Source organism: Alexandromys fortis, unplaced genomic scaffold (assembly GCF_014885135.2).
Source record: "Alexandromys fortis isolate MF-2015 unplaced genomic scaffold, M_Fortis_MF-2015_v1.1 scaffold_233, whole genome shotgun sequence".
NCBI classification, from domain to species: domain Eukaryota; kingdom Metazoa; phylum Chordata; class Mammalia; order Rodentia; family Cricetidae; genus Alexandromys; species Alexandromys fortis.
Genome location: NW_026068146.1, coordinates 1,001,272 through 1,024,950, shown reverse-complemented (window position 1 = coordinate 1,024,950; position 23,679 = coordinate 1,001,272). Strand labels below are relative to the sequence as shown.

The 23,679-nt window shown below is 43.9% G+C and overlaps 1 protein-coding gene across 6 annotated transcripts in view; it reads left to right on the top strand.

Moving 5' to 3' along the window:
* The window catches only part of Cfap70 (cilia and flagella associated protein 70), a 60,535-nt gene that overhangs the window by 8,189 nt on the left and 28,667 nt on the right, over nucleotides 1-23,679 (top strand). For all 6 annotated transcript variants that reach the window (XM_050127024.1, XM_050127028.1, XM_050127027.1 and 3 more), the window contains 10 exons: nucleotides 3,224-3,322; nucleotides 3,659-3,738; nucleotides 6,467-6,646; nucleotides 7,781-7,963; nucleotides 11,018-11,112; nucleotides 15,619-15,718; nucleotides 17,171-17,305; nucleotides 20,224-20,391; nucleotides 20,531-20,611; nucleotides 22,678-22,769. In XM_050127024.1, coding sequence (XP_049982981.1) covers nucleotides 3,224-3,322; nucleotides 3,659-3,738; nucleotides 6,467-6,646; nucleotides 7,781-7,963; nucleotides 11,018-11,112; nucleotides 15,619-15,718; nucleotides 17,171-17,305; nucleotides 20,224-20,391; nucleotides 20,531-20,611; nucleotides 22,678-22,769 — 1,213 coding nt within the window. The remainder of the gene's footprint in view (nucleotides 1-3,223; nucleotides 3,323-3,658; nucleotides 3,739-6,466; nucleotides 6,647-7,780; nucleotides 7,964-11,017; nucleotides 11,113-15,618; nucleotides 15,719-17,170; nucleotides 17,306-20,223; nucleotides 20,392-20,530; nucleotides 20,612-22,677; nucleotides 22,770-23,679) is intronic.

The following is a 23,679-nucleotide window of genomic DNA, read 5'->3' as shown; positions in this document are numbered from 1 at the left end:
TCCCAAACACTGGGATTAAAGATGTGAATTACCACCACCTGGATCTGTTTCTGAATCATTCTTGTGTACCTCGTGGTAGCATTGAACTCACAGAGATCCATCTCCCTCTGTCTCCCGGGTCCTAGATTAAAGGTGTGTGCTACTATACTTCCTGGCCGGTATGGCTGACTAGCGTGGCTGCTTTGCCCTCTGATCTTCAGGCAAGCTTTATTTATTAAAACACAAATAAAAGACCACTATAGAGGAGATGCTGAAAAGCTGCACCTTGGGGTAAAAGTCTCAGGTGCCTCTTAAGGGACAAGTTCTCCAGTTTAGCCTATTCAAGCGTCAAGTGTGACTTCTCTGTGAACTAGCCAATAGTGGAGGAGTACTTACCAGCCTTCTTCTCTCTACTTCCTCCCTCTTTTTTCACTTTGCTCTGTTTCTCTGAAATCCACAAGAGGAGGAGTACCTTGATTGCTTTCTTCCCGAACAAAATGAATGAAGAAAGTAGAGCTGAAGGGTGTAACCAAAGCCACGGGATAGGAGTGGTCCCTTAGTTCCCAGGAGCAAGGCAAATTGCACTTGGAGGTTTTGAGTAGTGAACACTGATGAATGTTATGCCCAAATCCATGAGGTCTCTGCGCAAGCCAACAAGGAAACCGAGTCCCGTATGTAAAAGCAAAGTGCCTTTATTTTAATCAAGTTTGTAAACTTGGTCTCTCTGCATATCCAACATATTGGAATAACCGGAGAGCCCCAAGCTCAGTTAGAGTTGGGTTTTTATAGTAGAAAAGGTGGGGGTGAGGGGTCTCTGAGGTTTAGGGCCCCTGGTTGGCTGACATTTGTCTAGGGGTGTCCTGTTGAGGTGTGCTGGCAGGTGTCTCTATCTACAGCTCTTGGAATACCAGGCATTTCCTTTGAATGGTCTGCTCTTGGGTGGGGGTCAGGCAGTCTCAGCCTGTGGTTCCTCTTGCAGCAAGGCATTGTCTCAGGGTAAATTATTGAGACTCCAGACTCCATTTGAATTCATCGATGGCCAGAGTCCCAGGTGATAATAGTTGGAAATAAAGAACTTCCTTTGGGTAACCTGCCCAGACTTAGCTTATCATGGGTGGCCCCCACAGTGAACAAAGGGAGAGAGCAGTGCTCTGAAATCTCGAAGTGGATTTTAATGTTTCCACAAGAACAAAGCCTTGGGCTGCCATAGATGAGGATGTGGGATTGAAATCATGTCCCCAGTACAACTATGGGCCTGAAAACTCTAGGCCCAGGAAAATGAACTCTACTCACCATCCTCCCTCTTTAGAAAGAAGAAAAGAGTGTGTATTGGTGATTAGTAGAAATGGGCATGTGTGCACCACACACAGGAGCTTTATGAAACAAATTAGTCACTTTCTAGGCCACAGCAAGTACAGAAGAATCAATAGTATACAGATGAAGTTTTCCTTGTGTATACAGATGAAGTTTTCCTTGTGTTTTTTTTTTTTGAGTCAGAATTTTGCTATAAAGTCTAAATTAGCCTTGAACTTGTTACACAACCAGATTGCCCTGAGTTCTCCCCCATCCAAGTACTAACCAGGCCTGATCCCTGATCTTCTGAGGCCTGGTGCATTCAGGGGATGTCTGTGGACTAACCTTGAGCTCTCATCTTACTTGTGCAGCCTAAAGGATGCAAGTGTGTGCTACCATGCACAGCTCAGATATTCTCCTAGATAAAATATTACAGTTAGGAGAATCACTGCTCAGTATCAAAGAGACAGAAATTTCATTTGGAAACTTAAAACAAACCAAAACTGATTTCATGGAACAAAGAAATCAGTAAAAAGTGGAATGTATTTAGAATTACCAAACAGTAAAATATCAAATGCTAAACACAGGGTGGCAGTGGGGGAGAGCAGGGAGTATCTAGCTCAGTAGTAGAGTTCCCCACCACTACAAAAAGAAAACAAGACTTGTAAAATGTACTTACAGTAGAAAAACATTTATAATCGTAGTGTGTTCACTAGAAATCAAAAAAGAATGAAACTTCTAAGATGATGGAGTAGATACATGTTCCTATTTCTCAGAAAGTACAACTGGACATTGTGTAAAAGCAAAGAGAGAGGCTGAAAGGTGTTGAGAAGGAATTTAAGTCCCCTGAGAGATGAAGGGTACATTGAAGGCGTAGGTCACAAACAATGCCACACCAGTTTGGAATTATGATTAATAGGGTGGTATTTATTTAAAGTGGAAAAAACTCACAGATCACCGTCCCAGCCCTCTGCACAACCAGGAAGGGAGTCTAGTCGCCGGCGGAGCAGGAAGTGGAGAGAGCGTGGAGGGAAGTAGCCGCTTTTTGAAAGGGAGAGAGACCACGCCCCAATGGGCTGGTATCTCAGCAGCTATTGGTTGGAGGAGCAGAAGGACCTCCCGCAACAGTACATTCCATAGGTCACCTTTTTTCTCTCTATGCCAGAGTTCATACTTAAGTGGTTAGCACCACAGAAACACCAGTGGGTTCAGATTCACAAAAAATTGTTTCATTTGTATGTGTGTATGCTGTGTGTGAGGGGAGTCTCAGTGGAGTTTCTGGTGGTTGTGAGCTGCCCAGTGTGGTCCTCTGTGTTTCATGACAGCAATAGAAACCCCAACTAAAACGGTAGTACACACTTTTAATCCCAGTACTCGGGAAGTAGAGGAAGGAGGATAAGAAGTTGAAGATCAACTTCGGCTACAGAATGAGTCTGAGGACAGCCTGAGATACATGAGATCCTATCTAAAGCATTAATTTCTAAAGAAGTAAGGTCAAGTTTCACCGAGTAATCCAGGCTGACCTTGAATTTGCAATTCTTGCTTCCACCTCAGTACTTAGATTACAATGTGTGCGACCACCTCTGTCAGTAATTTTTTATGATAATACAATAGGAACAGTGGTTCTCTGAGATAAGGAGTAGTAACTTTGTTGCTGGAGAGCAATATGCTTCTGTTGCCTCTACATTTATGTGTTACAGACAAAGTGCGGAAGTGACTGAGCTAGGGACTTCTCCCTGACGCGCCTCCTTGGGTTTCAGGATAATTGTTGATGTTGCTGTGATTGCTGTCTCTACTGAGATTTAAACTGAAGTATCACACAATCCTTCTTGCCGTTGAGCTATGGACCCCCATGTCAGAACTCATTTTCTTTAACTTGGACTTTGCTTGCTGTGGCTTTGCCATCTGATGGAGTTGTTAGAAGCGTTCTCCTTTTCTTTGACTCTTCTAGTAACCGTGACTGAGGTTTTACCAAAGGAAAAGAAACAGAAGGATGAGAAGACCTTAACTCTGGGCCAAGCTGTGGTGGACCTTCTTCCTTTACTGGAAGGTCAGATGTGTAATTTATCCAAAAGTGAAAAATAACAAAATGCATAAAACCTATTTCTAAGCCGAGCAGTGGTGGCGTACGCCTTTAATCCTAGCACTCGGGAGGCAGAGGCAGGCGGATCTCTGTGAGTTCAAAAACAGCCTGGTCTACAAGAACTAGTTCCAGGACAGGCTCCAAAACCACAGAGAAACCCTGTCTCGAAAAAACAAACAAAAAAAAAATCAACCTATTTCTAACAATGTGTGCAACTCAGGTTTTTGTGGGAAATGTTGGCATGTGTCTGTGCCTGCATTAGCTCTGACTTGACCCTTTCTTTGGCTCCTCTTGACCTTATAGGAGAGGACTCCTTTGAAACGACAGTCCCGTTACACCCTGTGCAGGGGTCACCTTTAGAAACTCCTTCTCCAGGCTCTAAGGTAATCCAAGTTTTAAGTCTTAGTGTTTTCAGCTGCCTCATAATCCAGCTATTAAGGTCGAGTTCAGCTGAGTACAATGTATTGGGCACTTCCTTTCACAATACCGATAGTGCTAGTTTCTGGTAAACGGCACGCAGAAGGCTGAGTCCCACCTTTTGGATTATAACCCTTTGTGATGAACCGATGTGGCAAAGAACAGATATTGGTTACTTTGCACAGATGAGCAAGTAACTTAGGTAAGGCTTAACTATGTAAATGCTTCTTGAGCTGTGTACCAATGGGTTAAATTATGTATAACAGTATGTACTTAGGCATGGCAGACCTTCTCTGGCTGAAGACCTCTAATTCAACAGTACCAGCCAATACCTTATCCTGAATTCCAAACTGTGAGCCTTTGCAGCACGCTGAAACTCTCCTCAGTGACTCCCGGTAAACATCCGGACACACCATTCTAAACGGAACTCAGCATCTTCCCTAAATTTATCCTTTCTTAAAAAATCTTAGTGCTTTGGGATGATGACAGTACCCATCCATGAAATGACATGACATAGGACCTAAATTACGCCCATGGATCCTATCTACGGTTACTCTCCAAATCCAACCTGTTAAGAATTTTTCCTAAGGCAAGCTCTCTGCCGACACAAAAATCCCAATCAAGCCAAATCATAACAAGCCAAATTAAAAATATCCAGGTTTAATGGGATTCCTGTGCTCTCGGGTTCCCAAGGGAACCACCCAAGGGGGAACCGGGAGGCCACTAACACGACCACCGGGGAAGCAGTTTAAATAAACTGGGGAGGGGTCAAGACTTGGCGGGCACAGAGACGGGGCCTCCAAAGATGGAGACCAGAGACCAGGGCTTACACAACCTATTCTCCTTCCTAAGTTATACCCATGGATCCTAACTACAGTCAATTTCCAAATCCAACCTATTCTCCTTCTTAAGTGTCTTTAGACTTTTTGTTTTTGCGGTTTTCTGTTCCGCACTACCTCAGCTTTTGTTGGCTCCTTATGAGTAATCTTGGCACGTACTTACCTTTGGGTAGAAGACAGCACAACACACTTCTTTAGTCCCCTTACAGTAGCTTTTCTTTGAACCCAGAATTATTTTTTCTTTATGTCCTTTGCTGATCCAAGTCACAAACTCCTTTACGGCCTGTAAAATTAGGCTTTGTCATTGCTTCCTACCCCCTTCCAGCCCAGTAATTAATTACTCACTTTTTTGGTGCTTCTCAAAGACAGTATTTTGTACAGGGTTTGTCGTAACTCATAAAGCTATGATACGAATAATGAAAGGAAACATGTCTCTTTTGTTTTTTTGGTTTTTTGAGACAGGGTTTCTCTGTGTAGCTCTGGCTGTCCTGGAACTAGCTCTATAGACCAGGCTGGCCTCAAATTCATAAAGATCTGTCTACGTCAAGGTGTGTGCCACAACAGCTCGGCTGGGACTTGTCTTTTTTATTAGCATATTATTAGCAGTCAATACACATGTAAGGGGCCAGTGAGATGACTTCATGGGGAGCACACTCAGCTGTCAAGCTGAGTTCAGTCCTAGGAACCACACAGTAGAGGGAGAGAACCACTTTCCACAAGTTGTTCTCTGACCACGCCCATTCACATAAATAAAAAACACAGACACACACACACACACACACACACACAAATACTTGAAAATGCCTTTTTTTTTTCAAGACAAAGTTTCTCTGCATAGCCTGGGCTTCCCTGGAACTCACTCTGTAGAGCAGGCTGGCCTTAAACTCACAGAGATCTGCCTGCTTTTGCCTCCAGAGTGCTGAGATTAAAGGCTTGCACCACCACTGCCCAACTGAAAATACCTTATGATAAATGACTACTTTAAATGATAAGAATAACCATAAGGGAGTGGATGTGGTGATGCACACCCTTGTGTGCACCTGGGAGGCTGAGGCAGGTGAAGTTCTTGGCCAGCCAGGGCCACTCAGCGAGACCCTGTATAATAACAGCAATGGTGATGGTGATGTTGACAGCTTAGGTATAAAGCACTTACCATACAAATATGAGTACCTGGGTTTGAATTCCCATAGTCCCTGTAAAGCCAGACCTGGGCCTGTAGTCCCAGTGGAAAGTGAAGACCATGGTTGTCCTTTAGCCTCCACATGCTCACCATGGCACATATGTGCCCGAACACATACACACATCATACATGCAACACATCCCACATAATCATAAAATACAGGCTAGCAAAATACAAGCACTCCATCCCACTTCGTGAGTGCCTACTGGTTATGTTCTGTGTGGAGCCATCCAGCTCCTGTTCCATGTGTGTTTGTTGTTTGTTTTGTTGCCCCCCCTCCCGTCCCCAGATGGAGTTTCTCTGTGTACCAGCTCTGGCTATCCTGAAACTAGCTTGCTCTTGTAGACCAGGCTGGTCTTGAACTCACAGAGATTGGCTTGCTTCTGCCTCCTGAGTGCTGGGATTAAAGGTATGCACCACTTCTGCCCGGCCTGCATGTTTGTTTTTTACCTCACTGTTGTAGAATGAAAAGGACTCCAGTTCAGCAAAACTCTCCAGTTCTCCTTTTGACTCTTTCTTCAACTCCTGGTACCTGGGGAAAAAATAAATTTTAAGTCCTCTGTTTGAAAATAATTAAGTTTAATCTTGTTTTAAACAATAGTAGCAAACAATGTTAGTAAAGACTATGAAGACCTAGGGCAATTTTCCTGAGTGCTGCGTAATTTTGTTTTATAGCAGTGCAGCCTTGGTGTGAAGGTATTTGTGACAGAGCCGCTGCTGACAGCTGCCCAGGTGTCCGCGAGCAATCTCCTGAAGGTCACACTGGAGGCTGCCTACTCCGTTCCGGAGTCATTCATGCCCGTAGGGCCTCAGCAGAACTACATGGTTGGGCTGCAAGTTCCAGCAGTTGGAGAGGTAAAGCCCTGCTCCCAGATGTCTGCACGGGTTCAAGCCAGCCTACACTCAGGGCCATGTTCCTCCCCGCCAAGTCTGCACTCAAACCCACTATACCAATGGCTAAGATTTATTTTAGGCTTAAAAACTAACATTGATTTTTTTTTGTTTTACATGTATATTTTCATAACCATATGCAGTTACACAGTCTATACATTGCATGTAATTTATATTAATCACCATATAGTTATGGTCCAAAGAGTGTGCACCGTTTAAAGTTGGTGTGTTTATATGTGGATTATTTTATGGGTTGTGTGTAAGTATCTCTTTATGCACCTGCTTCCTTAATTACAGGTATTGTTTAACTCAGATTTCTAGATACAGGAACACATAAGGTTTCTGCTGGAAAGGCCCACGGTGCAGTAAATTAGTGACCTCACCCATGCTGCTGGCATGGCTTTGTGCATGCAAATTATCATAACACTCGTGCTGGGGATTGATGGGTCCAGGGACACTTGACTTTTATTTCTGAAACTGGAATAACCCAAGGTGAGTCGGATGTTTGCTTTCCTGTCTAGGAACAAGCCCATGACTGTGTGGCACATCTATGCATTGCTCTGCTCCAACTTGAGGTTTCTACTGATTTCTGGGGGTGGGCTGGTGAGATGTCTTAAAGAGTAAGGTATATTGCTGAGTAAGGTATATTTCCCTATAATGACATAGGGAAAGAAAACACCAGCTCCCAAATTTGTGCACATGCATGCACACACATATAAGTTAATGAGTAAAACACTTTTTAAAAGAATAATTTACATTTTATCTTGTTTTCTGTAATTCACAGAGTTATACATAGGCAAAGACAGAGCGAAGGGCACAGGCCCTATAGGTATCATTGGGATAATACCCAGAATTCTATGGAAAAAGTAGTAAGCAAACATTTTTTTCTTTTTTTGGTTTTGAGATAAGGTTTCTCTGTGTATCTTTGTCTGTCCTGAAATTCACTCTCTAGACCAGGCTGACTTAGAACTCACAGAGATCCGCCTGCCTCTGCCTCCAAGTGCTGGGATTAAGGCGTGCGCCACCACCACCCGGCATTAGCAGACTAACTTCCAAAGTCCTTTGCGAGTGTCCTCACATCTGGCATTACTGTTTTAGAAAGACTACCCTATGGTATTCAAGAATGGAAATCTGAAGCTTGGAGGAGAAAGAGAAGTTGTTCCCCGGCCTAAAAAATGGCCTATTGCTAACATTCTCGCTCCAGGAGCTAACAACATTCCTGATGCATTCATTGTGGGTGGTCCCTATGAGGAGGAGGAAGGAGAACTCAACCACCCTGAGGTGAGAGAGAATTTTCATGCTAAACACCATGCATTAACAGATTATAAACCCTTTGTGAAACTGAAATGTACACACACACACACACACACACACTTGGCATTTGTCAAAACTGTGAAAATCAATAACTAATTTTCTGCAAACGGAATAATTTACATCCAATTTACTCTTTCTATTGCATTTATTTCTTTTTGAGTAGATAAGTATGTTATTTGGTTGTTACTATAATGAACACAAGATAACTTATAAAGAGAAAATGTCTCTGTGGTTCACTGGAGCTTTGGCTCTGGTGTTGGACCCTATTGTCCAATCACCCAGGAGGAGTTGCCCCAAGAGACCATCTCTCTCACCACAGCTGATGTAAAAGCATGAGGATTTTATTAATTCTGTCATGACAGGGTCTTTCAGCATTAGAGAGAGAGGCCAGAAAGACCCTGAATAGCTGGTACAGGCTACTTTTAAAGGAAAAAGCCACAGAAGTAAAGGGGGTGTCTGAGGGTTGTTCTTTAACTATTATGATTGGCTTATTCAAAAGGGCTGGAGAGCGGTTGCCAGGTAAGAGGAGACATCTGAGGGTCACTCTGACCCCTTTCCCAGGGGCTGAGTCAAATCAAGTCTCCAGGAGGCCTCCCACTTGGCACATACATCAGGAACTGAGTCAACATCTTAAAGGTTATCTGGCCCAATTTCTGGAGAGCATTCACAAAGGCTCAGGGAAATGGAAAGTTCCCAACATTTCAGTATGTGTTTGTGTAATTGTTAGATTCCTGGTTCCCAGGGGAGGGGCACTGTGCTGAGAGGCCTCAGGGTTGTCAGAAATGGCTTTAGAGTTATTTTAGAGTTCTACATTACACTGTGATGGGTTGGACTCTCTGATTTGTACCTAAGGAGCCTCCATCCGGCTTCCTTTCCTAAAGGCTCCAAATCTACCAGTAGTACCACTTGTGGGGCCTTTAACACAGAGACATTCGGCTTCCAAACTATAGCAAGAATAATGCATTTCAAGATTTGAAGTTAAGACACACACAGTAAAAGTCCTTCTTCCATGTATGTGTCTCCTTCCTAATTCATTCCCATCTTGTTTCCCTAACAGTTGCTTTGTCAGGGTTTCTCCCATAATAAGCACAACCATGGGAGATTGAGAGACAGCCTGGTCCCTTCCTGGGAAAGACAGGAAGGGGGTCAGATTTCAGGACAGACTTACCAATCAAACACAAGTGCTTAAAAGAAAACAATAAAAAAGAAAGAAAAGAAAACAATAAAAGGTTCCTAGGGCTACATTTCTATTAGCTTTTCCATTTGATGATGACTCCAAAGGTAATGAAATAACATTTAGACAGCGTTGTAGCAAGATTTATAGAGAATGGTTTTTCTTCTTTTTTTCAAGACAGGGCTTCACTTTAGCCTGGCTGTGGTTGTTCATAATTTTAATCTCAGCACTCCAGCACTTGGGAGGCAGAGACAGGCAGATTTCTGTGAATTTGAGACCAGCTGGTCTGCGAGCAAATTCTAGGACAGCTAGGGCTACACAGAGAAACCCTGTTTCCAAAAAATTTTAAAAATTAAAAAAAAATTGTTGGTACTGGAGAGATAACTCAGTTGTTAAGATATATAACATAAGATCTAAATATATAAAATAAATAATAAATATAAGGGAATTATACATATTCGCTAAAATCAGAAAAATCAGATTTGATTCCCAGCACTCATGTGGATGACCACCACCATCTATAACTCCAGTTCTAGCAGACCTGATGCCCCTTCTGGTTTTTCTGACCACCAGGCACACATGATGCACAGTGAGCCATCTATATCTATAGGCAAAGCACCCATATACATCTTTTTTAAAAAAAAAAACAAAACTTTTTTTTAGGTAATCTAGACTTTGGGGAAGTATTCAATTGTATTTCCAGAACTAGAACATATCAAGAAGTTACTCCTGGTTATAGTGGAACTGGCACATACTCCCAGCACTCAGGAGGCACAGGCAGGCAGATCTCTTGAGTTTGAGGCCTGGTTTACAGAGCGAATTCAAGGACAACCAAGGGTACACAGAGAGAACCCGTCTCTAAAAAACAAACAAGAAGCCGCTCCTCTTTTTCTGTCTATTCCATGGTGTTGTTTTTGTTGCAGGACTGGATATACATCAGGAGCAGGGAAGCATGTCAGTTTGCCTCACACATTTAAGTGTGAAATGTCTTTTCATCTTTGTTCAGTGGCTGTTCACACTTCCCTGAGATTTACATTTATTTTATATATTTGGATCTTATGTTTACTGTACATAATTGTTTCTCAGCCATGGTTGTACCTGAAAATTAGCCGCAGAGGAGCCAGGTGTGACGCCACATACCTGTGATATTTGCACTCAGGAAGCAAAAGATCTTCAAGCCAGCCTAGACTGCACGTAGTAGCAAGTTCCAGGCTGGCCATTAGGCCAGCCTGGTCTACTTAGGCCCTCTCTCCAAAACCAAACCAAACTAAAATCTGTAAAGCTTTTGTTGAGCCCTCAGTTGGCCTTGACCTCATCTTCCTGCCTCACCCTCCTCAGAACTAGGAATGCAGAGGCCTGGGACGTCTCCAAACAGCCCTGGAAATCTCTTCAAAACAATGGCAGTGGTGTTTTAGTTTCGCTTCCTGTCGCTGTGGCAAAAACATTCTGACGTAAGAAACCCAGGCTCACAGAACCAGGTGACAGTCTGTCACTTCAGAGAACTGCTACTGGTCACGTCACAGCTGTATTCAAGAGCAGACAGCAAAGAACGTGCACACAGTCTGTGTCAGCTGCTCTCAGGACTCTAATAAGATTAGATAAATAAGTACACACTGCCACTCAATAGGAGATCGTTTTTTAAACTCCATGATTTTTATGTATATTCTGAATTGAGAATCTCTGACTGAGGTTCTGTGCATAAACATTTGGCACCTAGTAATGGGTTGATATAAACATGGCATTATCTCAGGAGATTTTCTCAGACCTGTAGCCACAGTAGCTGTCATGTATGAGAACACTCACAGACCACCAGAATAAACAGAAAATTCCCTCTGATTATTTCATAGGACAAGGAATTTAGGAATCAAGCAGAATGCATCAAGAAGAGGATCGTCTGGGACTTGGAGAGTCGCTGCTACCTTGACCCTTCTGCTGTTGCAAGGTGGGAACGAAAAATGCACACCTAACCAGCCAGGCTTGCAGGCTGGGTACTGTCCCTCCTCCCCCAACAAGGCAGGGTTTCTCTGGTTACCTCTGGTTGTCCTGGAACTCGCTCTGTAGACCAGGCTTGAGATCACAGAGATTCACCTGCCTCTGCCTCCTGAGTGCTGGGATTAAAGGCGTGCGCCACCACTGTCAGGCTAGTTTTGGCTTATTTAAATACAGCATAATCTGCTGAAAACTATTCTTGTGATGATTAACTCAGTCCTGTGTACACGACAAAACATGGCTAGATCTACTTGAGGAACAAAGTAAGCTTAACACAGAGCAGAGGTGACTACATTGAAACTCTTTGTAAAGTCCATGTGACACCTGCTGCAAAGATGGGATCTACAGATTTATTGAGAAAAATAGGTTTATGAGATGGATCTGGAAGAAGGTTCCAAGCTGACTTTGGCTGCTCAGATTATGCAAAGACCACCAGGCTAGAAAAAAAGTCCCTGTAGCCTTCTGGTGGAAAGAGGGTTTTGCATTCTTTTCTTTGGGGACTAGGGCAGATCTGTGAGCACCAAGACCAGAGAGCTGACCAGGAGGAGAGAGTATTGGCTGCTCTTGTAGAGGACCAGGCTTTGACTCCTAGTATCCACATGGCAGCTCATACCCATCTGTAACTCCAGTCCCAATGCCATCTTCAGACCTCTGTGGGCACCAGGAACGCATGTGGCACACATACATACATGTAGACAAAATACGCAGACACATGAAAAAAAATGTTTGCTGAAGCCCTGGCTTGCACTTCCCATTGCTGGCAGAAAGTGGGAGAAGGAAGTGTGTGTGGATTTAAAAGCGTACATGCTGCTAGTGGTGAAAGACCCCCGGAGTGGGGAGACTCTCACTCAAGTTACACAACCCCCCAGGATCTCACGAGAGACCGTCCTTTTTGCAATACACAAGGTTTATTGACAGGACAGGAACCAGTGCACTGGGGCCGAAACTCATTTCCCACGCAGGGGTAGAGTTTGACCCTGAGTAGCTGGGAGAAGGGGTATTTAAGGGAAGAAACCATAACCCAATAACCCAAAGGGGGTAGGGAGGGCGTCATTGGAAAATTCCGAAAATACTAGTGATAATTACAAGAGGGTAACTCCCTGTTTCTCAAGATTATAATCTAACTTTATGGTCAGCTAGTTCCTGGAACAGAGTCACTGAACCGGCTAACCTAGTTTTTTGGTTCTACTCTCCCTGCTAGAGGGGGTCTGGATTTATCTGTGTCTTTCGGTGGTAGACGTGCTTAGGAATCTTCTCCCTCAGAAGCACTCAGGAACCTAATAACCTGTATTTATGTCTCATGGATCATCTCTAGATAAAATTTATACTAGAAGTGCATTGTTTTAGTTAGACACATTGTCCCCAGCATGAATCAGGGTATCATTCTGGAAAGACAGGAGACCCAGATAACTTTCTCTGCCATAGAGAGCTGGTTACAGATGACAAACACAAGGCCGCCAGTGTGGCTGCAACCCCAGTTCTCAGCTCTGACTTTTAAAAACAGATTTTTTTCAGAATACTTTTACATTTATAGAAACATTGGGTAGGTATTTCACAGGTGTGCTTCTGGTTCCTACCTGGTCATGTTGTTAACATTCAGGCATTATACTGGCCTGTCCACTGCCACCCGGAAAGATGCACCTGTCTGTAATCAGCACAGGTCCAGCCAGCTCCACGGTCCCACGGCAGCACATGGCTTGTCTGTCTTCAGGCAAAGGCCTAGCCCTCCTATGGCTGATGTCACTACATCACGGCTGCCGTAAGGCTCTTTACACAGGCGCCAAGCTCAGGCAGTTCCTCATTCTCTTCTGCCTTCCTCCCCTTTCCTGGTCATCAGGCTGGACTTTCTCTTTGACTGCCCCCACCCCCATCAACGCCCACATGGTTTGTTTGTTGTATATTGTCATCCATTCTCACCCACCACTAAGCCACAACATTTGGTGCTGTTGACTTGGATGGGAACCGAGGTTGCAGTCTTTCCTCACCAGACAGGGCTCCTTTTGCTGGATAATTGTACTGACTACATGATAAGTTTTGGCTGGAGATGAGATTAGTGAACATGACAGTCATGACAGTGGGCATGACACTCAGGACAGTAGAAACTTGAGAAGCGCAGGACCCGCCACTTGTCCAGTGGTCCATGACTGGAGATGATTTGACCCCACAGACATCACTGGGTGGCTTATTCTCAGCCACCATATTTCAAATTCATATCTTTCGAATTTTGTGAAGTCCCACTTCATCACATATACATGAGGTCTGAGGAAAACTTTTTGGGATCTCTTTTCTTCCACCATGAGCGTCCCACTGAGTCACTGGCCCTTTTTAATCTTGTATTTGTATCTGGGCATTAGGTTTGGGGAAATAGGAAGTCAGGACTAGGGTTTTTAGCGTGAGGTTTGGTCTTGATCTGTTTAGGAGCTGGATATGGTGAACATTTGTCATAGCTGTGCGCCTGGTTTCTGGCTCATTTCTCCTCCCTTGTCTTCTCTGGGCTGTCCTAAGAGCCCTAGAAAGAGGGAACTCGGTTCTGCTGCTTTCTCTGCTGAAGTCTTGCTTCTCTTGAGTGCCATCGGCTGCTGCCAGGCTTCTGCTGGAGGGGTGGGAATGAGTTCTCTCTGTGTTGTAGGTTCAGGCTGTTGTTCTCAGAAGGAGTTCGGAGTCCTTTTCTCCTCCCTCTCAACCTGTTGTGAGAGACAGAGTCTGGACATTGGTGGAGTTGTCTAGCCAACTTTATTCTCGGAACACATAAGGCTCTGGTGGTGGCCCTTAAAGATAGGACCTCTCGGGCTGAAAAGAGGTTAAGAGCTGACAGCTCTTCCAGAGGTCCTGAGTTCAATTCCCAGCAACCACATGGTGGCTCACAACCATCTGTAATAAGACCTGGTGCCCTTTTGTGGCCTGAAGGAAGAATATAGGCAGAACACTGCATACATAATAAATAATAAATCTTAAAACAAACAAACAAACAGGATTTCTCTGTGCATCCCTGGCTGTCTTGGAACTCACTCTGTAGACCAGGCTGGCCCCAAACTCAAAGAGATCTGCATGCCTTTGCCACCACTGTCCAACTTATTAAAAAAAAAAAAAGGCCAAGTTTGTGCATGCCTTTAACCCCACCCAGCACTGGTGAGACAGAGATAGAACTCACTCTGTGAGTTTGAGATGAGCCTGGTATACATAGCCAGGGCTATATCATCGAGACCCTTTCTCAAAAATAAAATAACTCTGTTAGGAATTTTTCCTAACGCGAGCTCTTTGCCAACGCAAAAATCCCAAATCCAGACCAATACAACTCTCAGGCCTGGGGGCTAGGGGTTACGCTCCCAACTTAACACCCCCCCCACCCAAAACAACAACAACAACAAAAAAACCAAATAAAAATAAAAATGAATACTCAAGGATATTTCAAAACATTTGCTTCCCACCCATCCCTGAAGCTTTAAATTTCTCTTCTCTTTGGGGCCCTGCAATTAACATCCATAAGAGGCAACCCTTACATCTGGGTTCCCTAGAATGTTTTCAATTGTTAGTCTCCAGTAATTTGTCAAAATAGCTATTTAGGTTTTATCCTGGTTACTGTGCTGGCTTTGGCTGTCTACAAGAGCTAGTTCCAGGACAGGTTCCAAAGCTATAGAGAAACTCTGTCTCAAAAAAGCAAGCAAACAAAAAACAGCAACATCAAAAAGCAGAAAACTTAGAAAGTATTGGGAAGGGCATTCCAGTGACTGACATGCTGAAATTCACCTGCGTTTATTTTTCCACAGCTTTTATGCCCTACATAAATGGGGGAGGAGGGAGACAGAAGACTTTTTTAACAAGGGTACAAAGGGCAACACACAGTCCATGGCTTTATCACTGAGACATGAAATCTTTAGCATCCTGTTGTCTGAGTAGTGAAGGTGCTCCAGGTCACTATTCTGAAGACTGTCCTTAAAGAAGGAACAGAGGTGCATCTGCGCATCCTGACCACCTGTCAGGATGGCATGGACTCCTGACCACCTGTCAGGAAGGCAAGGACTCCTGACCACCTGTCAGGATAGCAAGGACTTACTACAATGAGCTATCTTAATTTCAAAAGAACCAAGCTCCAAAACTCGCAGACAAGGTGGAAGTGAGCCTGCATTTTCCAGCCTCCACATTGGGCCATAGTACTGAGACTGTTGCAAAAACCAATGCAGAATCACCTGCCTAATAAGACAGTCACTCTCCTCCCTCGCCCTCGCCTTCTCCCTCCTCCCCACCCCACACACATGCACACACACACATCCCACATGTATTTCATTACTTTCTGGATGATAGACTTTATACTTAGGACTAAGCAAGGGCTTGCTCTGCTACTGAGTCATACCCAAGCTCCTTGTCCTCATTATTTTCTACAGAAGAAGAATATTTCCTGTTAAGCCATAACAGCCAGTGTTTGCAGTGTGGTGCTGACGGGCTGGTTTTTCATTTGCAGTTTCCAGAAGCGAATCGCTGATTGCCGGCTCTGGCCTGTGGAGATCACAAGAGTGCCTTTGGTTACTGTACCTAAAGGGAAACCGGGCAAAATTGAGAAGGTAAACGTGTACCAAAGTAAAGCTGGTATGGAGGCTTCTGTCCATGACTCCCAGCAACCGGGAAACTGAGACAAGGCTCATTTGCGCTCCAGAGCTGGAGAACAGCCTAGGCAACAGAGACAGCCTTCATCTCAGTTTTCAAAATTAGAAGTGACCAATCAAATTAAATGTGTTACTCTTTGTCTAATCTGATTTTATGGAACTGTTTTTCCTAATGCAACCAATCTGTGGTTCTTTGCCTTGGACTTTCTTGGTGTGTTCCAGGAAAACCTGGATGATTGACCGCTGAAGTTCCTTGCTGCTCACAAATACTTGTTCAAGCCTTACTTTCAGATACTTATTTCCCCTTGACCCTTTGCTATGTTCTTACCAGAGGTACCATAAAAAAATAGTCATTTTTATCTAGGTCAAAATGAGTAATCCATTCAGTCTAGTAAATTTAGACTTACCTAAAGAATGTTCTAGACTCATGGATAAGCTACAGTGCTGGGAAGACATAGCTTTATGGGCATGCTTTCTGTCATTTTCCTGTATGTGTCTCGTCTTTATTCCTTGTGTGTAAATTTTGTGAGGGTGGGCTCATACTGCTTATGGCCTGCACTGAACCTAGCATGACACACAGCTTGTAACAGGCACCTAACAAACATCTAAGTTATTTGATTTGGTTTTGATAAAGGTTTTTTTGTATAACAAAAATGTTACCACCACAGTGAGCAAAAGGGAGCCTTATGGTACTACTGGTAGGAACGGAAAGTAGTCCAACCTCAATGAATTCAGTGTGGAGGTTCCTCGAAAACTAAAGATAGATCTAACATCTGTTGTAGCTGTACGGCTTCTGAGTATTTGTCCAAATGACTGCCAGCCAGCACAGAGATACTGGCACATCACTGTTCACAACAGCAGTTAGGGAGCCAACCCAGGCCCTCAACCACAGAGGAGTGGCTTTGAAAACGTGGTTTTAAATACATGATGAAATTTTTTCAGCCATAAGAATAAAGTAATGTCAGCTGGGCAGTGGTGGCTCATGCCTTTAATCCCAAAGGAACTCAGGGGAAGGGTGTGTTGAAGAGTGTGCTCAGTGCATATTCATACCCAACTAAACATGTCCTTGTGTAACACAGTGCCATCTACAAGGAATGTGTACAATGAAAACTGTTTTGTTTTGAGATAGGGTCTCCCTATATAACCCTGCCTGTCCTATAACTCACTCTGTAGACCAGGCTGGCCTCAAACTCACAGAGATCCACCTGGCTCTGTCTCTTGAGTGCTGGGAATAAAGGCGTGCGCCACCACCAGCCAACATCTTAGTGGAAATGAAGCCAGGTCCCAAGTGTCTATGTGACTGAGCCAAGACCTACAACTGGTTACTCGGCAGAGCCTGTTCGTAGAGCAGCCTCCACACTGCCTGCCTCGCTGCGCTGTGCTCTGATGCCTCTGCTCCTGTCCCCTTAGACTGATGATGAAAATCAGCTTTCGTTTCATGGCGTGGCGTACGTCAACATGGTCCCACTCTTGTATCCGGGGGTGAAGAGGATAAGGGGGGCTTTTCATGTTCATCCCTACCTGGACAGTACAGTCTTTGAAAAGGTAAGAATAAATGTAATAAAGGTGTCATCCTAATGTTTCCTCCATTTGTGTGCTGGTCACGGCTGTGCGGCTGACATCTAGAACCAGTCAGTATATGGTATTCAACACTGTGTCCTGGAAAGAGACCTCCTGGAGAAGCCTTTGTCTTTGGGTTTAATCAGCCACTTCTATAAGTCATTTTGGTGCTGAGTAAATTTAGTGTCTCCAGCTGGGTCTCCAGCCTCCCCATGCCCTGGTTGTTAACAGTGTTTGTAATAACAATTTCTCGTCTATAGCTCAGGCTGTTCTTGAACTTGCAACCTTCCTGCCTCTGTCTTCCAGGTGACAGGACATGCCAGCATACATTTTTATTTTTTGCAGTTTTAGATTCCTCTAAAATTTCAAGAGCTTGAACTTTGTCTTTTGAGATACAGTCTCACTGTGTAGTCCTGACTGTCCTGGAACTCACTCTGTAGACCATGCTGGCCTCCCAACTTACAGAGATCTGCCTGACTCTGCCTCCCAAATGCTGGAATTTAAGATGTGTGCCACCATGGCAGGCCTGAACATGGATGTTTTTTATCTTACTATTTTTACTTGGGTTGGAAAAATGACTCAGACAGTAGAGGCACTTGCAGGCAGTCTGACAACCTGAGTTTGATCCCCAGACCCCACAAGATGGCAGGGAGTCACCTTCTCTTCAGAGTTGTCTGATGACCTCCACAACATACACACATACACACAAATAAAATTTAAGAAAATTTAAATTGCCTAGCAGTGGTGGCGCACACCTTTAATCCCAGCACTTGGGAGGCAGAGGCAGGCGGATCTCTGTGAGTTCAAGGCCAGCCTGTTATACAGATCTAGTTCCAGGACAACTAGGGGCTGTTACACAGAAAACCCCTTCTCAAAAAAAAATTAATTTTATTAGTTAAAACAGTCTTTAAATTTAAATATATTTGGTCATAATCTTGTCCTCCCCCAAGTCCTTCCAGATCTTCTCCCCGTCCCTACCCACCCAACTTTGTTTTTTTTTTCTCAAAAAAACAAAAGCCCAACTATAACAATAAAACCCCCAAAACCAATAAAACAAAACAAAAAACACCCAAACAGGAAAATCAAACAAAACCACCAAACTGCTGTCAAATAAAAGTACACAAAAAACTGTGGAATCCGTTATGTTGGTCAGCTACTTCTGGACATTGAGGCCTGCCCTGGAGTGGGTGATATTCCCAGTGTCACTCCATGGGAGAAAACTAATTTTTCCTTTCCCAGCAGCTATAAATGACAGCTATAAATAACCTTTATTTACCCTTGTGGCTAGGTTGTCATTCATTCATTCATTCATTCATTCATTTTATAAAGTATAATAAGATAAAGCAAAAACTATCACATCAAAGTTGGACAGGACAGACCAACAGAAGGAAAAGAGCCCAATAGAGCCCACAAGAATCAGAAACCCACTAGTCCACACACTCAAGAATCCCATTAAAACACTAAGCTGGAAGCCATGATCTGGTGCAGACTGGTGCAGGCCTTCTCTATATGTGCTGTGGGTGTTGGCTTGGGGTTTTTGTGGGAGCAGCATACGCCTGACTCTTTTGCCTGCCCTTGGGACTCTTTTCCTCCTATTGGGTTGCCTTGTCCAGTCTCAATATGAGGGCTTTTGCCTTGTTTAATTGTATCTTGTTTTGTCCTGTTTGGCTGTTGTTTCTTGGAGGCCTGCTCTTTTCTTCTTTTAAAAAAATTTTTTATTGATATTTATTGAGCTCTACATTTTTCTCTGCTCCCCTTCCTGCCTCTCCCCTCCCCACTTCAGCCCTCCCCCAAGCTCCCCATGAGGCCTGCTCTTTTCTAAAGAGGAAATGGAGAGGGAGTGGATCAAGGAGAGGGAGGAAGTGTGTGGTGGGGGCAGTGGTAGGTCTGGAGTGAAGGGAAACTGTGGTAGGGATGTATTGTATGAGAAAAAACACCTGTCTTTACAATGATTACATAATACATTGTTAAACTTTTCAGAAGTTACTTTCCCCTAGAAAACATGACAAACTTAACTGTGGTTTGAACCATACCAAGGTTTTATTGTGAACTTTAAACTTGCCTCATTCTTTCAATTATAAATTAATTAGTGAATAGTAATTAGACAAATACTGTCTCTTCTATATAAATGAGTTATTTACTGAAGTAATTCAGAATCATGTGTCAAAGATTAAAATTTTTCTGATAACAAGAATTATGATTCCAGGGACTGGAGAGATGGCTCAGAGGTTAAGAGCACTGGTTGCTATTCCACAGGTCCTAAGTTTAATTCCCAGCAACCACAATGGTGTAGGAGGTCCTTCTGTCTTTGTGTTGCTTTCATTGGTTAATAAAGAAACTGCTTTGGGCCCTTGATAAGGCAGAAGTTAGGTAGGTGGAGAAAATTAAATGGAATTCTGGGAGGAAGAAAGCAGAGTCAGAGAGAAACGCCGTGGACACACCAGAGACAGACATGCTGATACGTGGCGATATACAGATTAATAGAAACGGGTTAAATCAGGATGTGAGAGTTAGCTAGAACTAATGGTCCAAACAGTGATTTAATTAGTACAATTTCTGTGTGGTTATTTTAGGGTTAAGTTAGCCTGGATGAACAAGCAGCAGGTCCTACTCCAACACCACATGGTGGCTCTGTAATGACATCTGGTGCCCTCTTCTGGCCTGCAGCGACACATGCAGGCAGAACTGTCTATCAACACCAAGTACAGCTCTGAGGTCTCCTCCTACCACTTTAAATAGTAGGGAAGCCACTGATTTTCTGTGGTTTTCTGTGTTCTACAAGTGAGGGATGTAATGAGGTTCTTCGGGTCTCTGTTCTGGATGCTGAAATGGTCTGGAGAAAATGACCCCTTTGGGTGGCCCCTTTACCTATGACTTGTTTTTGTTCCTTTCCTTCCTTTCAGACCAAATGTTTGTTCAGCATATTCAGGGACACTGGGCACCATCTGGCTCACAATAATAAAGCAGGGGGTCTTAACTCCCCACTGTCGAAACCTGTTTCCAAGAATCTGAAAGAAGAGAAAGCCGTGAAAGACAAGGAGATAGAAGGACGGGCTCGGCCTGGGGACTTGGTAGGCTCTTAGACTTTAAGTGGACGCTTGTATTAACTTCCCATTTGGTGTATTGTATTGATGTGTTTTGCATTTTAATGTCCCTACTGCTATGAAGACCATGAAAGAGTCCAAGTTTTGATGTTTCTTTTTGTTTCAGCAAGCACCTAGCATAAAATCTCAGAGTTCAGATACTCCTCTGGAAGGCGAGACCCCTCTGAGCCACAATCTAGAAGGACAGGTAAGTGTACTCAGAATTTTAGCAATAAAATTTCACTTCACTTCACCAGACCTTCACTGAGCACAACAGCTTTAAAGGAAAATGTGGAAGGTGGGACATGAGTCACCTCTAGTTGCCTAGGACCCTGGGCAAGTTTGTTCACTGAGACCTTAAAGTAAGTTGGTACTGGATTGTGTTTAAGGTCTTTTCCAAAATTAAGTTTTATGTTTCATTAAGTCTACATGGAACACCAGGAGTCCGTCTGCCCTCAAGACCCCCTGCTCTCCTGCCCCGATTGATCTTCTTAGCTGTGACTCAGAATGTCGGTGGGTGCTGTAACAGGAACAGTAGTGAAAGAAAGTTCTTGCTAGACTCAGAGGAGACGATGTTAGGATGGAATAGCCCCAGGTAAATCATTACAGAAAAGGTGAACCCAAACACAGTGATGACAGAGAGAGGCATTCCATGGTCAGAGAACAGCTTGAGTGATGACACAGAGAAAAATTATATCAACGAATCCAGGGTATGATATAAGGGGATGAAAAGAGCAGCAGTTCTCAACCTGTGGGTCTTGACCCCCAAAGACCATCGGAAAACATAGATATTTGCAGTATGATTCATAACAGTAACAAAATTACAGTTGTGGGGTAGCAGTGAAAATAATTGTATGGTTGGGGGTCCCCACAACCTGAGGAACTGTGTTAAAGGGCAGCAGCGTTAGGAAGGTTGAGAACCGCCGTAGAGAGGAGTGGAGGTAGGGAGAGACAGAGTCTGGAGAACCCGAGTGGCTTGCCGTGCTGCTTAGCTTCATTCTGCAGGGGACTCGTGAGCTCCGTCTTGCCTCTTTCTGAGCTGGGCATTGGATACAGGACCTAAAGAGAGCTCAGTAAGCCCTCTGCTTTATCTGTGCCAAAGGGTTGACTCACAGACATTAGGATTGTGAAGGATGGTGAATTAGAAAGTGTGTTGCCAGCCAGACTATTACTTTTACTACTGCTGCTTCTGCTGCTGCTACTTCTTTCTCTTCCATCTCCTCCTCCTCCTCCTCTTCCTCCTCCTTTTCTCTGGTTTTTCAAGAGAGAGTTTCTCCGCATAGCCCTGGCTGTCCTGAAACTCATTCTGTAGACCAGGCTGGTCTTAAACTCACAGAGATCCGCCTGCCTCTGCCTCCTGAGTGCTGGAATTAAAGGCGCACCCCAGACTTCTTGTCCAGGTTTCATACAGAAGGTGGGGTGGGGGCGTGTGGGTCTTTTACCGTACACTTGTGCACTGATGACAGTTGGATTTGGGAAAGGAGTCAAAGCAAAGGAAGTCAGTGGCCTAAGGGGCCAGGTTTTGGGCTTGGGAAATTTGTGGGGACAGGGAGATTGATGAAGAAAAGTTAAAGGCAGCTCAGGTTTCAGGTGTTGCTTTGTAGAAGGTTGCCATCATTAAGAGAAGCTTCAAAGAGAAACATGGATACATCAGAGAGCTGTGTTTAGGATGCTGGCAAAAATAAGTCTGGGTAGATGCATTCAGCAGTCAGAGTTGTGGGTGGTTAAGACTAGGAAGATATAAGGAGTTGAAGACAAAGCTTAAACACAAGAGGGCTACTGGAAGAAAGAGTGGCACGCATTTAAAAGAGTTCCAGACAGAGCCGGGGGTGGTGGCACACGCCTTTAATCCCAGCACTTGGGAGGCAGAGGCAGGCGGATCTCTGTGAGTTCAAGGCCAGCCTGGTCTACAGAGTAGTTCTGGAATAGGCACCAAAGCTACACAGAGAAACCCTGTCTCAAAAAACAGAGAGAGAGAGAGAGAGAGAGAGAGAGAGAGAGAGAGAGAGAGAGAGAGAGAGAGAGAAAGGTTAAAAATTTTAAAAGGTTCAGTAGGATCCACTGGAGTGAAAATTTCCAAGAAAAGACAAGAAAACACTTTCTTCCATGAGCTAACCCCTATTGCTACATTCCTGTCAAATTATTATCCCCTGTAAAACATTAGAGCCATGGACACTGCACTTCATATGCAGTTCATTAAGTAGTTCCTGATATTACTAAGAGTGATTCATTACTGTCTATTTATGAGATTTACCAATAACAATGTCTTTGCAGCAATATTTGGAAGCGGGGACATACATTGTCCTGGAGATTCAGCTGGACAAAGCCTTGGTTCCAAAGCGGATGCCAGAAGAACTGGCCAGAAGGTTGGGGCACTTACGCGTTTGGCAGTTTAGGAGTGAAGAAGTTTGTCCCAACAAATGTATTTCCCTTGTCCTAAGCAACAGTGTTTTTGGTTTTTGTTTTTTACAGATAGAGTTTATTCTACTATTGTTTCCTCATTGCAAAGCGTCATTAAATTTTTTTAGTTGACATGAGCAAGAAAATATGAAACACTCAGATTCCTACTGTTTTGTTGCAGTATTTTCCCATCTTGGATCTTTCTGGGAGTTGCTTTAAAGCCTTGATCTACAAACACATGCACATGTAGTGCATGTACATTAATTCTCGAAAACTGTTTTTACCCTCTATTATCACGCTTTGTTTATGCGTTATTATATTATGTATATTATATATAAAATATGTTACTATTTTTTCTTTGTTTGTTTGTTTGTTTTTTTTTTTTTGAGAAAGGGTTTCTCTATGTAGCCCTAGCTGTCCTGGAACTTGATTTGTAGACCAACCAGACTGGCCTTGAATTCACAGAGCTCTGCAGAGTCCACGAGTCTGGGCGAGATTCAAAGTGGGGTGAACACGCACACGCACTGATACAGGACAGGTTAGATGCCACTGCAGTGGTTCTGACCAACAGCAAGCCGCCTGCTCTGCTCCCACCATATGCCTCGCTCTGCCATGAGAGTGAGAGGGAGAGACCCTTCCCTCAGTTTCCCAGGGGCAGACAAGACCACGCCCACTGCTCCACTCCTCCAAGTCAGAAACCTGCCTGCCTCTGCCTCCTGAATGCTGTTCTTTCTTTTTTAAAAAAGATTTATATTTTATTATGTATATAGTATTCTGCCTGCATGTGCCCCCTGCAGGCCAGAAGATGGCACCGGATCTTATTACAGATGGTTGTGAGCCATCATCTGGGTGCTGGGAATTGAACTCAGGCCCTCT